This window comes from Belonocnema kinseyi, chromosome 3 (assembly GCF_010883055.1).
Source record: "Belonocnema kinseyi isolate 2016_QV_RU_SX_M_011 chromosome 3, B_treatae_v1, whole genome shotgun sequence".
In the NCBI taxonomy this organism is placed as follows: domain Eukaryota; kingdom Metazoa; phylum Arthropoda; class Insecta; order Hymenoptera; family Cynipidae; genus Belonocnema; species Belonocnema kinseyi.
In genome coordinates, this window is record NC_046659.1 from 61,564,107 (window position 1) to 61,578,913 (window position 14,807).

Genomic DNA, 14,807 nt, shown 5'->3' on the forward strand with positions numbered 1-14,807 from the left:
AGGATTACATTTTTTTCCTTGCACATTAAACGAAGAATCTTGCAAGGTGATTCATTCAGCTAAGTTTTGCTTAGCATTGAACCCACAGAGTTGTACACTCAAAAACACGCCCTATGGGTTAAAAATAGATATGGGGGTGGCTGAGTCTCAAACTCACCTCCTTTATATGGACGACATAAAGGTTTATGCAAGCTCAAAGTCGCAACTGAACAGCCAACTTGAGATTTTGCTGCAGCTCTTTTATGATATCAGGATGTCTCTAGGTTTGGACAAATGCAGAACCCTATATTTGTCCCGTGGAGAAATAAATTCTCCACTGACACCGGACGACCGTGCTCTGATTGAGACGATGACTGATGAACTGATGTATACCTTGACATATTGCAGGCGAGGGGTCCGCTCCACTCTGGAATTAAAAAGGTGCTTGAGACTGCTTTTTCGGGCCACCCTAGTCTAATTCTGGCATCTGGCCTCGGTGCGAGGAACATCACAAAGCCAGTTAACACCTATGCCATTCCTATCCTAACATATTCCTTTGGCATGGTCACGAAAGGACCACAGCTGCGGAGGGAATAGTTCTGCCACACAAGCTTGGATGTTAAGAGATCTTGGATGTTCGTCGATTATCTGACTCTCAGGTTACACCAGGTCATGAATACCTGTGGGTAAAAGGTGGGCCAATTTAAATAATAAAAGTTAGTCATTTCTTGAATTAAACAATTGGCTGAATAATATTTATTAATATTTGGACAAATAATATTGTAAAGAACCCTTCAAGGTATAGAGTGAGCTTTTATTAATTAAAATTTAATGAAATCGACTAAGTTTGCCTAAAGTGGAAAAACACAAATATGCAATTGTGAAGTTTAGTTTGGGTTCATATTTCTTTTTTTTTTCTTTTGATCAAAGTTCATTAATTTCACTATCTGCCCAGTGGGCACAAAATTTGGCGACGTCTTTACAACGTCGTTACGACATCTTTACGACAACTTTATGATATCCTATGTCCATGTCGTTAAGGTGTCTTTACGATATCGTAAATACGTCGTATGATCTGACGATGTCTTTACGATATCGTAAAGACACGGAAACTACACGGACATAGGATGTCTTTAAAATGTCGTAAAGATGCCATAAAGATGTCGTAAAGACGTCGCCAAATTTTGTGCCCACTGGGTGGGTATTAATCTGCCAAAGTTTCATAGTCGAAAGATTTCGTATTCGATTCTCTCTACCTAAACATTTTGCAATAATCATTACAAAATCATCCAAATAATATTTTTTAATATTTTTGTTTCACGGAAAACTGACTTTAACTTTATCATATGTTTCGCAGACTAATTTTCTATAAATGTTATTATTTTTTTCATAATTTTTATCGATTATACTTTATATTAGCAATATGAACGAGGTTTTTTAAACGAAAAATATTGTTTGCTTTTAGAAAAAACGTTATAATGTTAAAAAATACAGTTTTTCCATGAGAAAAAGATTACAAAATTATTATTCGCAGAATCATTCAAGATTACTGAAGGAAATTATATTTAGAAACATTTCAATAAATCGGAAATAAATAAAATCACAGGCAGCGAGAATCGAATTCGCTACCTTTAGACTATGAAGCCGAAGCGCTACTGTATGAGCTGACGAGCGTTCGGAAGAATATTTCTCAAAACTGTGTATTACCTGTGTTGAATATTACAAAGTCGATTTTCTCGAAAATGGTGAAAAAGTTTACATCACGTGTTGTTTTAACTGCCCCTGATGAGCTTTCATTACAAACGTCATGAACCGAAACTGAAAATGTATAATTGTCGGTCAATTTTCTAAATCAATTTAAAGAATAAGTCATTTGTGACTTGGGGCACACGTAGAACCCACCTTACCGACTTGTTTTAAGAACCTACGTTTGTGAAATTAAATAATTGGCACTGACGTGCGTTTATGTACTCTAAATTACAATTAAAGACAAAAAATGTTCTAACAACATTTATTTATCAAAAATGACGGCTGTCCTTAACGTCTCTAATTTAACTTGAGACGTTTCAAATCGAGATCTCATTCCTGTGGATGTGTGTACGTCTAAAAAAAATGTGGGAATTTAAGAATCAGGTTAGTTCTATATGCCCTCAAGGCCATTTAATAGTTACTAGATTCGTACCCTATCGGCATTTTTTTGATTAAGTTACGTCAACAAGAAATGTGATATCGAGTTGAAAAATTGCGAAATTAAATAAAAGGCAATAAGAATGGTCCGTTGTTATTTATGATATCTCGCGTCGTTTTGGATTTTTTTAGAATAACGAATGACTTTTTCCTTGGATATTTCCTTTATTCACATATTCTCAATTCGCAGTATAAACATTCATGGATGTGGTATTATGTATAGAGTACAGGACTAAAAATAATCTTAAGAATTCTAGTAAATGGTATATTTTTTCTACATAAATAGATGGCGAGTTAAAACGTGTCTTAAAGAAGTCAAAATGAATGCGAATCGTATAAATTGCACATTGACTCGGAGTTACACTCCAACGTTTGCTACAACTATTACTAACAATGAGTCAAATAACATTTTTCTTACGGTCATGCTTTCGACAATATAAAAAACTAGAAGGTATCGATTCCTTATTGCGCGAAGGACACTGACTTTGTATCATTGGAGACTCATTACAATATTTAAAAACTTTAGACGAATTAAAGTTTTCGTATCATAGTTTCTGCAGTTTAATTTTAATCGTTGCACTTTTCACATATCAAAGAATTCAGTTTAGATATTTGGATTGTATTAGAAGGCCATGTAATACTTGCCCGATTTCTATTTGCTGAAAATCTGTAAAGTTGAATAAAAGGCAATTTTTTTTTGTTCTTCTTGATATTTCCTTTTATTTATTTTCCCGAATTTTCAACTCGATATCTCGATTCATGTATACGTAAGTTGTTGCGAAAAAAGGTTGATAAAGTAGGAATGGTATAAGTATTACATGATATTAATAAGAGTCACCAATGGTACTAAGTACTCGATAATTTCCATAATAAAAATATGCAAACGTAACGTGATTAAAAATGGACCCTTGTAATTAAGAATTAACAATCATATCACATGAAACTGAATCCTCTCGTAGCAAAATTACCCGCGGATTTTCTTTACAGAAACTTTGAATTATACTAATTCATTAAGATCTTTCGCAAATTGATATTACCTATCAGGAAAGTAAAACTCTTTATAAGTCAAACCTATTTTGTTAAGCTTTGTACAATTTCCTCGCTGCCAAAATGCCATCGCATACTAAATTTGTAATATTTCAAGCAAGTAATTCTTACTAAAGAAAGTAAATAACTTCAAAATCCTAATAGTGAAAGAATTGAGAATACTGCATCATTGTCGAGTGCTCAAACCTATTTTGCTATCAAGTAAACGTACTTTCTAGATGTCTTAACTTTATCTTATGAAGTTTGAGCATCAATAGTATAGGAAAGTGTTTATAAAAAACTTCAAGTTATATCTCTTTACGGTATTTCGTATAATCAAAAATACACAATACTTGTGTATGTAATTTAACTTTCAATTTGTTTATGAAAAATTGCCTGCACATTTTCTCACGTGTAGCTTAGTAATTAAATTTTACGCAAATTGCTAATGAGTCGACGAAGAGTAACTAGGATTAGAGGAGTACAAAAATCATATGCAATAAAAAAAAAAGATATCGAAAAATAAAGCTATAAAAGCTAGTTGTTTAACTAAATAAAAACAATACTTCTTAGTCGCGATTAAAATAACTTTCATCTCTTCGCAAACTCATTATGAGCTGACGAATTATTTACATACCAAGACAAAAGCCCTGCCCTTCAATCCTGCTAGAATATGCAAATTTTACTGCAGTTTTCATTTGCGGATCGATTTTTAAAATTTACTGTTATAAATTTATCTTTTTAAGTCTACATGAAATCTCATGTACATAAAACTTTTATAATACTCGTAGATACGAAAGTAAATACAAAGACATAGTAAAGGGCGTACAAGATATTTCAGTCTCAAATAGCACAGATCAAAGTTTTTCCTATACTTTCCTACATATTTCACCGTTTGGCAGATAAACATCACATGTCTTAATCATTTTAGTTAACTTTACATTAAAATCTCTTTACCTTGGATGGCGCTTCTACTTTACGCTATGACTTTACTGAGTTCTGGAGGCTCGACATAATTATTCAGCACGTGCGGTGCCTCATTGAATTCGTCTAGTTCATCACCGTTATCAGCACCTTGCGCTAATAGGAAATACTGCTCGCTTCTTGTCGGCCAGAGCAAATGAGCCATCACGCAATAAGCGAAACAGTCGGCAGAGTATGTAATTCCTGAAAATTAATAGAAACTTTTGCGATTAAGCTCATATAATACCCGATTATGAACTTCCCGGCAATTTTGTACAACTCAGGCTACAAGCCCAATTTGTCAAACATTTTGCAATAATCCAGCCTCACAGTCCCTATGGCAGGGGTCTCCGCAATTCACAGGTGCAGCGTAACCCAGGATCGCTTCACCTTTTTCAAGATCTACCAATTTTTTTTGACGGGAAACTGAGAGGAAATTTATGACCCCTTTGAAAAAAAATCTTAGTTTGAAAGGCTCGGAGAACCCTTTTTTCTGGTATAACTTAAGAGAGCTTGAAACACAAAGTATTTCATTCAAAGTATTTGAACTAAGCAATTGCCGATAATTGTTCACAAATAAATCAGGGTGACCGTTTTAATCAAAGAACAAAATTCCCAGTTTTTTCCCGGTTCGGAAATATTTTTCCCGGTCAATACATATTAGAAAATCGAAATATAAAGCTAAACAGTAAAAGTACAAGTAATAAAAAAAAAAAAAAAACTAAAGCATTCAAAGTGAAACTCTTCAATTTTTAACTTTTAAAATTGAAGTTTAAAAGTTTTTAAATTCCATTTTTTTTAATTGTTAAATAATTTACACATATAAACTGGAAGGTACTAACACTTTTCAACTGAATAATTTCAAGTTTAATGAATTTAAACTGCTAATCTAAGAATTTTTAACATTAAAAAATTATAGAGTTCAAAGATTTAGACTAAGTTCCAAAAATATAAATCCAGGTTAACATTTTCAATGATCTAAATTAAAGAATCAATCACTTAACTTTAAAAATTGTCAAAATTATATTATTCAGTTATTTTAGGCCATTAAATATTTAACAATAAAATTTTTTTTCAACTTAAAAGTTCTTAAATTAGAATTAAAATTATTTTCATTTTAAATAGTTTAAGCATCCTTGAAAAACTTTAAAATTGCGTTTCAAAATATTGAGAAATCTAGAAATAGTTAAAAAATTTTTTTCAAATTAAGCTTTATTTTTGACATTTTTTAAAAACTCAATAACTTAAAAAATTAATTGAATTTATCCCGCAAAATTTTAGAAAATCCCGCGAATTAAAAAAAATGTCCTTAAAATTTGTATTCCTAAGTAACAATTGAACACTTATTATTTTTAGAAACAATTTGAGTAATTTTAAGAGATATTTAGAAGTTTCAAAAAGATTAAAAATTAATTTAGAACTTGATATGATTTCAAATAATTTTAACAAAGTGTGTTTACCGAAAAATTTGGTTATACGTAACGAAATTTCGGCGCAAATACTCACAACCTAATTTAAAACAAAATGTAGATTTTTGCAGTTTACAAAAAATTTAAAGGTTTTTTAAGAATTGCGAAAGGCTCTAAACGAATAAAAACAGTTTCTTAAAATTTCTAGGAAAATTGAAAATGATTCTTCATTTTTAAAAATTATTTTAATAGTACATTCAAAAAGATTTCAAAAGAATTCCAATATTATTAGAAACGACCCGGGAAGAATTTAAAGATTTTTAAATTTTTAAAAAGATTTTCTAAAAATTGTAGGAAAAATTTTATTCAGTTCAAAATATGTTAAAAGTTCTGAAATTTTTTTTCACAAACTTCGTTTAAATTACTTGATATCATATTAAGTTTTAAATTAATTTTGAATCTTTAAAATTTTTGAATATCTCTTAAAAGTACTCAAATTTTTGTACCAATAATACGTGTTCAATTATTATTTATGCATCAAAATTCAACAATTTCGCTTAAAATTAAACATTTTATTAAGTAGAACAATAAAAATTGTGACGTTAAAATTTTAAAAGCTTTGCGAAATTTTACCAATTCAAAGCTTTCTATGTCAAACAATTAAGTTTCAAATTGTTTACTTTTAAATATTTAGTTTCAATTTAGTCGTCTTAACTTATAAGTCAAATATTGCTAAATATTTAATAATTCTCCTTTTTCTTAATTAAAATTTTTTTAATTAAATGTGTTAAAAATGGAATAATTTAGACTGAAACAATATTTCTAATTTAATAAAAGCCCTTAATTACGAATTATTTACGAATCTGGAAATTCTTTAACTTTTAACGGATTTAGAATCGTTTTATCAAATCTATTATTGTTCAGTTTTTAATGCTTAAAGTACAGATCCATTTTTTAAATTATGCATTATGAAATGAATGATATCATAATTGAACAAGATATCAATTCAACTAATTACTTTAAAAACTGTTGAAATCGAACTTGGACAGATTTTTCTTCTGAAAATTTGTAAAATTCCTGATCAAGAAATAAATTCACTGTCATTTCCCGTCTCAGAAAATTCCCGGTTTCCCATTCCAGTAGCCACCCTGTAAATGTTTTCGACATTAATAATGCTAAATGATTTAAAAAAATACTAGTAATAATAAAAATAAATAGTAAAAAAATTCAAGGATTTCAAAATTTAAGAGTTTTTTTCAAATCAAGAATCTGCAAATCAAATTATTTCAGAGTAAGGGTCCGAAAATAGAAAAATTAAGAACGCAAAAAGAGCTTTTCAATCATTCAAAGTCACACCTGCTCAACTTGTAGAATTTTTTATTTTTATTACATTTAACAAAATTAAAATTGATGACACCCATTCTTTTTCTACGATAAAAAATTAATTTTTCGCCATTTTTACCACTCAAAATGTAATTTTTGTAAATTATAAAGCTTTAAAATTGAATAATTCGAAAAACTTTTAAAATAAAAAGTAATTTTTAATAGAAAAGTTTTGAAAAACGCTATCGCAACTGAAGGAAAAAAATGAAAAGATCTTAAAAAAGGTTAATTTTTTTATCTGTTAGATATAATAATATAATTAATTATTTTGATTCATTCAACCATTTTTTAAACTTTTAATATTGAAAAATTTGTTATTTTAAATTTCAAAATTGATTATGTTTTTAGTATTCAATAATAGCAACTCAAGGACGCGTGAATTTCTTGCTACTTTTTTAATTAATTTGAAAATTTGAATTATTTATAAACAAACAAATTTTTATGGAATTTAAATTGTGAGCTTCAAAAATTACAATTACATTAAATATTTTATTTAACAATATTAAAGTAACGAAAACTAAACATTCATTATTTCATTTCATAAATCTCAATTTCAGCGTGAACTTTCGAACAGAAACAAGGGTCTCGAGTTTAAGGGTTCCTAGCGTTAAAAAATAAAGTAAAGGGTTTTGACAGTTCTGGATCAAAACTGAGTATATCGGACCTATTGGCCTGGGATCGCTAGTAGATACAGGATCTACCTGTGGAGACCCCTACCCATGGGATAAAATACAGAAAACAAAGGGTACTTTTCATCACAATCACAGGATACTATTTTTGCCTCAAATTGTATCAAATTCTGGATAAATTCATAAGATCTCAAAACAATTTAAGCTACATTCAACAAATTCGAAACAGTGAAGTTAAATTCAAATGAATTGAAAAACAATTTAAAAATATGGAGAAAAAAACTTAATTGAATTTAGTAACTGTGAAATGAGCATAGGAAAATTCAAGGGAATTTAAAAGAATTTGATGAAATGCCTAAGAATTTAAGGTGAGGTTAAAAGACTTCAGGATCAATTGAATAAAAACTTGAAAAAAAAAATAAAAAAAGAATCCATTGAATTAACTAGTATTATTTAAATTTAGAAGAATTCAAGTGAATTAAAAAAAATCAAGAGAATTCTAACAAATTTTTAATAATTCGGGGTAAGTTAATATGAATTTAAGATGAATTTCAAATGTTTGATACACTACTCATTTCTAACAAAAAAAGACGAATGTCTTCAAAAGAGTTCAAACTATTTCGATGAAATTCATAAAAAGTCCAGCTGAATTAACTCAAAAAAAAAATAATTTCAAATCTCTCAAAATCTTTGAAACCCTTATCGCAAGTAAATTCTTTCAAATCCATGAAAATATTACAAAATCTCGTGACATTGTATGAAATCTGATATTTCCTGAAATCCAAGAAAATTGATTACAATAATTTGAGAACTCAAACAAATTTTAGAATCATTGAAATGCTTTGGAAACCTTATAGAATCCCGTAAAATCTTTTAAAATATCTTAAAACTTTATGTGCTGTAAAATCGTTCCATTTCTTTCGAATTTTTAGAAAATTCTTTGTTCTAAAATATTTCGTCATTTTGAAGACCCTTCAAATTATTGAAATCAATAACAAATTTCTAGGCGTCTTTTAAGATTTCCTAAAGTATTTAAAATCCTTTGAAATCCTACAAAATGCCTCACTTCTCACGAAATCCTGGAAAATGTAGTAAAATATAGTGAGTTTTAAAACTCCTTACAATCCTCAGAAATCTGATACAATAACGTAAATTCTTTTAAAGTATCTTTAAACCTAAAAGGTTCTGTAAAACCGTTCCACATCATCCGAAATTCTCGAAAATTCAATATCCTAAAACATTTCAATCGCTTTGAAATCACTTCAAATTAATTAATTTTCGAAAATTTCTTGGAATCTTTTAAGATTCACCAAAATAATTAAAATTGAAAAGCTCTTCAAAATGCCGTAGGAGATTTACAAATACCATAAAATCTTAAAAATCCCTTCAAATGATTGAAATCTATTTAAAAAATGTCGAAATCTTTAAAAATACCTTGAAATATTTCCAAAAGAATTCACGACACTTCAGAAATAGGTATAGACCTAAATTGATTAGTGATTAACCCATAAACGAATTTATTGAAAGAAAAGTTACATTATGAGCTGCACATAGGATATCATAGGAACCAAACCTTGAAAATAGGGTACTTTAGGGACCTTAAATGAATATAGGGTACAATAGGGGATATAGGGATAGGTCTGTGAGGTCTGAATAATACATTTTCTTTGTAATAGGAAATAATTTTGGCCCCAAATCTTTGTAGTAATGTTCCAGGCTAAGATTCAAGTATTATTTGAATAATGCTTACCAAGTAGAAGTTTAAACCTCCAAAGTGCACTAACTTGAAGAGCTATAAGTGCTATTATAGGAAGATAAATAAACCACACGAGTGACGATGCACCAAAGTGGAGCAAAAAATTTAATTTTTGAGTATTGTGCTCGTAAGTCATAGTGTTGCGTAACTCGTACAAAAACCAAACCATAATTATACTGCGGAAGAGGAGGATGAACCATCCTGGCCAGGTTTGGTATTCATCAATATCTTCGATAATATCAACTTCCGTCTGTAAAAAGAATAATAAGATTTAGATACTATTTTTTAATTAACGGTTTCTGAATTTTAAGGCTTTTTAAGTTGGAGTGCTTTTAAATTTTTAAGCTTTGCTACATTGGAAATTGTTTTATATAATTATGGTCCCGCGACAGAATGAAAAAAAGTAAGTCTGCTTCAGTTTATAGTGTTGCTAAGTTCATTACGCAGAGTGACCACTAGGCTAAAAAAAATGTCCAGGTTTTCTCCGGTTTGCAAAAATAAGAAGTATAAATAGATTAAAAGTCAAAGCCTAAAAAACGAGACAATATCCTATCGAAAATCACTTAAAATGTTTTCATCTTTCAAACTTAATAAAATTGAACAAAAAATTTATTTTGAAGCTTTCAAATTTATATAATTTTTTTTTCAATTTTTCAAGCGTTCAAAATTAAATCCTAAACTTTTGGAGTTACACAATAACAAATAAGAAACCTACAACATTGTGCAATATGAAATGGAAATCTATAAAAATGAATAATTTCCAAATTAAAGCGATTACAATTGAATAATTTTGAAAAAGCATTACAAATAAAGGACTTAAAAATTGATATTTTTAAATTTAAGCTTTCAAAACTGGGCAATTAAAATAAGGCATTAAAAAATGAACGATGCCAAACGTCATCTAAAATTGATGAAGCTTTAAGTTGCAATCAGGAAATCTCGAGATAAGAACTTACGTTTTTTGAACTATAAGAACATTTGATTTTAAATAGTATTTTGAATGATCACAATTTCAAACTATTACTTGTTTAACGTTTCAATTTGAAAAAGTTGAATTTTTAACAAATTTGAAATTGTTAATTCTTGAAGTTTTTTGCAGTAAAACATTGTTACTATATTTATAACTTATATTTATAACACATAAATTATAAGTTCTTTAATTTTTAACTTTTAAATTAGAAAATCTCTAATTATGAAAGATTTAATTTTTATTATATTTTCTTTCATTGTTCTTTTTTGAAGCATTTTCTGTTACATCCCATAAAAAAACATAAATTCAAGCAATTATTCTATTATATAATTTTTTGACGCCACTTTTCAATTATATTTTAAGGGTGACAGTACAGAACTAGATAACCAACAAAATCATAATTTTTCAGAATAGCGAAAATCTGTAAAATCTAAATCACCACTTAAGGATAATTGCAATTTCAATGAAACTAAAGTGTAATTTAACACTCTCAAAGCGATACTAACCAAAAATTAGAACAGCCTCGATTGTAATAAAACATATAAAATCCTCAGTTTTAATAAAAATAAAAATTTACTCTTGGAATATCGAGATTCTCAGTAAATAGCCCAAGAATTTTAAAGTCACAATTTGGCAGGATTTAAAAATCGGCTTTCGGTAGAAATTAAAAATAAAATTTTCAATTTTTTACAAAAATAAAAACTTTCTCCTGAGATCGGGACGCTGAATGGGATAATAAACAATATTAACTAATAGAAATACAGATGCTCGACCGAAAGAAATTATTATCGCGCTAAAATCCTAAGATACAAGTTTCACTCCTATTTAAAATAAAATTCATTTTAATTACTACATTAAAAACTAAAAATTAAAAAAATACACTTAACACAAAGTGTGCTTATTTCTCTACGTGTAACATTTATAAAATTTCAAATAAAAGCATTAGCAATGCATGCTGATTTCAAATCTGTTAAACATTTTCCGTTCAACAAATATATTCATTGCTATTGCCCGGATTTTCTAGGTTTTATAATTTCTATGTATTTTGTATAAATTTTATAATGAATTAAATCTTAAATTTGGAAAAAGAATTGAAGAATGTGTTAGATTAAAATATAATAAATTGTAGTTTTGTATTCTTTCAGATTAAATTTTAAATTGCATGGCTTCGACTTTCGAGACATTTAATTTGTATGGATTTTCAAAACTCTAATGATTTCAAATGAACATTTCCTATTTATCGAAAAATCTATCGAAATTCTATGAGAAAATGTGAGAATTTTCGATATACGGGATTTTTTTAATTCATGCGGAAAAAGGATAGACGGACTCTAGTCTCTGATAAAAACGTTTCTTACCATATTCCAGACGTAAAGTAGAATGTGTACAATTCCATAAAATAGCCAGATAGTGAAAACTAGAGGCTTCCATGTTAATTCCATTCTCGTGACTGCCCATCCCTTAGCAAGTAGAAGCAGCAAAAGCATAAATGAGGTCTGAAAAACCCCCAAAATTCACAATCAGTTTTAATAAAAATCCACTCCCAACATTTCATTATTCCTTGACACATATTCTAGGAAACAATAAATAACAAAACAAAATCTTTCTCACCCTGGAAAGGATATCAAAAATGTCCCCGGCGACTTCGAGCTGCTCGTAGCCAACGCCATCGAAAGCGAATTTCAGTATATGAATCAAAATCAGACACAGAGCTATAAATTCCAAAAGTAAACTGGCTGTGAATAATCTTGTAACTGGATGTCTCTGTAGTCTCACTGCGTATAATTGCAGAGGAACTAAGATTAAGTAGCACAAGAAAAATAGTAGGTAGAGTTCTATGGTGTTCTGTCGGTCATAGGAAAACTGATAGGTCAAAGTATTTAGGCTACTGGTGTTTGGATTTCCATTTACTAGCCAGATATCGTAGTCTAATTTCTCGTGTTTGTCGTAATGTTCCCAATGGCAGGTTGTCGTGTTTCTGTAGCATGAAACTAGGCTAATGTACCAAAAATTGGGTTGCCATACGTTTTCAATACTGAACGTGAATTGATAATTCTTTATTACGTTCCAAGGTTGATCTTCCTCGTCTGAACATAGTTTGCCTTTTGGACAAGGCACTCTCCTGAATAAGAGAAAGAAAAATTCCTCAAGTTTTTGTTCACAAATTTATCTTGAAAAAATGAAGCAATTTGGAGCTTTGAAGTATTATTTGTTGTCGACTCCAATCTCAGACATATTTTGATTTCTATATTTCGATATTTGATTTCTAAATTATTAATTTCATATGCTCAAAAATGTGATATTTTCAATTGAAGTTGTGGCAACTTTAAAGAATTTCAAATATTACTCGTTCGAAATTGCATAATTTCATTTTACATATTTTGTATTTTTCGTTACCTTTCATTATGAAGAACAATTGTTATGTGAGAAACATAAAACGGTTGCAGAAAACTAGCTTGCATTAATAAACAACTTATGATTTATTTTGTATGAAGTAATCAATTTCAGACAGAATACTTTTTTAAAGAAGCTAAATATTTCAATTTAATAGTTATATAATAGAATTAAATGAATCAATATGAAATAAATCAAGCAAAACTTTTTTTCGTTTGAATAATAGCTACTTAATTTTTATCTTGACACTATGTAGGTACTTTAAATAAAAGTAATTCAACATTCAACCTTTTCCTGAATTTATTAAGCCTTCAACTTTGATGTTAAATCAACATTTTTTAAATCCAGATTGTTTCACATTTAAGAATTTGCAATCAAATTGTTGAAATATAAAGCTTTAATTTCTTCAAAATAATGTTCATCTTTCCTATTTAAAATTATTGTTTTTCGTCATTTTTCCACTTTTAGCGTTTAAATGTGCAAATTTTCCTACAAAAACATTTTTAAAGCTTTAATTTTTTCAAATTTGAAACTTTTTGAAAACAATTTGAACATTTATAATATTAATTTAAAAATGTATTCAAGTTAATTACAAAGTTTTTTGTTTAAATTATTAAACCTTGAAATCTACACGAATAGCTGTGAATTATTTCATTTTTAAAGTTTTAAAATTTATTGGAGAATTTTTGCGTTTCAGTTTCAAACTTTTATTCATTCGAAGGTTGACGGTGAAAGGTGTAGATGATAAAAATAACCATTCCAAAAACAAATAACCCGCATACCTCAAAAAATCCTGGCCTTCCTCGTTGCATTTAGAATCATACGAACTTTGATTCAAGGTACGAAACATCATTGCACAAGCCCTGCTTTTGTCTCTAACTCCACGATTACTATAATACTCCAAAAAATGATCACGATCCAAGACAGCAAGTGTGACAGGAACCGAAAAATTAACTTTTGAGGTTATATTTCCAAAAATGTAACCATACGTCTCTTTTTGTCGATGCTGATCCGTTTTTTGAAATCCAAACTTGTTTAAAAATCGAAAGAATTCATTGGTTTCAAAAGTTCCACTAATATGTGTACAGGTGACAATTTTCAGTTGAAAAACAAAAACAAAGCAGATCAAATAGAACACGAGTTGAGCTGTCAAAAATTTCCTTCCGTGCACCATTTTCTGTTTTTTTTTTGGACGAACTTAATCTCAAAGTGATAATTGTCAAGGCAGAAATTGTACTAGGAAGTTAAACATTGCTCTGTGTGGAATTTAGGAAAGTTCGATGGTATAACTTTCATCCAGGAAGTGACAGATTATAATGTTTTTTACACTCAGCTCCAAAAAGACATGATAGCCAATCAGCGTAGTTTTAAGATTACAAAAGTAGCACTGGAGATTCGAGAGTGCATCGGGAAAAATGATGAAAGTGAACACATTTAACAAATAATTGTTAATGTTTCACATGCACGGTTTAAAACGTCACTTTCTTATTGATTTTCCCCGCCCAGATGCACTAATGTTTCATTTTCAACGAGTCCGACTTTTTCAAGATGAATAGAATTTAAGCACTGTGACGAAGAACTCATTTTAGCTGCTTGTTCCTACTCAGATGAAAGGGGAAGATAATAACAATTTATTAATTTCTGTTCACTGTTGTTAAAGATACACATTTTATGACAAATGCACACAAACAAGACGGACTCTTCCACGTGGTATGTGCGTGCGCGCGCGCAATGGGAGAGTTTACCACTAGAGTACGCGATCTTTTCGGGCCCAAGGTCTGCAAAAATTTAAATTCAATAAATCAAAAATAGGTTTTTTCATAAAAATTATAGTTCAAGTGTAAAATAAGGTAAAAGAATAAGTAATTCAATTTGAAGAGAACAAATTTAATATTTTAATTACTGGTCACTTTTTCTTCCGTAGTTCTGAATTTTCCAAACAAGATTATTGTATATTGAAAAAAATCAACGCACGTGTGATGACAATCTCTATTTTTCTTACAAAATAGTAGAATTTTTAACTAATAGAGATAAATTTGACCGAAAATATACATAATATATACAATTATACAATTTGCAGCGAAAGAAGTGAATTTTCAACTAAAACAGAA

General features: G+C 29.1%; 1 protein-coding gene across 3 annotated transcripts; it reads right to left on the minus strand.

Moving 5' to 3' along the window:
* Positions 1-534: 534 nt before the first annotated feature.
* LOC117169400 (transmembrane protein 145) lies at positions 535-14,409 on the minus strand. 3 transcript variants are annotated; one of them, XR_004466656.1, is made up of 7 exons: positions 13,479-14,409; positions 11,914-12,424; positions 11,661-11,798; positions 9,327-9,582; positions 4,150-4,359; positions 1,687-1,797; positions 535-659 (listed from the first exon to the last, which is right to left on the minus strand). XR_004466656.1 is itself a non-coding variant. In XM_033355769.1 (6 exons), the coding sequence occupies exons 1-5, from the start codon at positions 13,868-13,870 to the stop codon at positions 4,169-4,171; spliced, it is 1,488 nt and encodes a 495-aa protein (XP_033211660.1). In that variant the 5' UTR covers positions 13,871-14,409; the 3' UTR covers positions 1,553-1,797; positions 4,150-4,168. The 3 variants fall into 3 exon arrangements, 2 of the variants coding, with proteins under 2 accessions (XP_033211660.1, XP_033211659.1); XM_033355769.1 differs by lacking the exon at positions 535-659 and having other exon boundaries at positions 1,553-1,797; XM_033355768.1 differs by lacking the exons at positions 535-659; positions 1,687-1,797 and having other exon boundaries at positions 2,331-4,359.
* Positions 14,410-14,807: the final 398 nt, after the last annotated feature.

What these genes read in the sequence shown, in the direction of transcription:
- LOC117169400 (XM_033355769.1), bottom strand. Translation starts at nt 13,870, where the DNA reads ATGGTGCACGGAAGGAAATTTTTGACAGCTCAACTCGTGTTCTATTTG. An exon ending in GAAGGCCAGGATTTTTTGAG is followed by an intron (nt 12,425 to 13,478) that starts GTATGCGGGTTA and finishes TCTCTTATTCAG; the next exon opens with GAGAGTGCCTTGTCCAAAAG. An exon ending in TTTTTGATATCCTTTCCAGG is followed by an intron (nt 11,799 to 11,913) that starts GTGAGAAAGATT and finishes GGGGTTTTTCAG; the next exon opens with ACCTCATTTATGCTTTTGCT.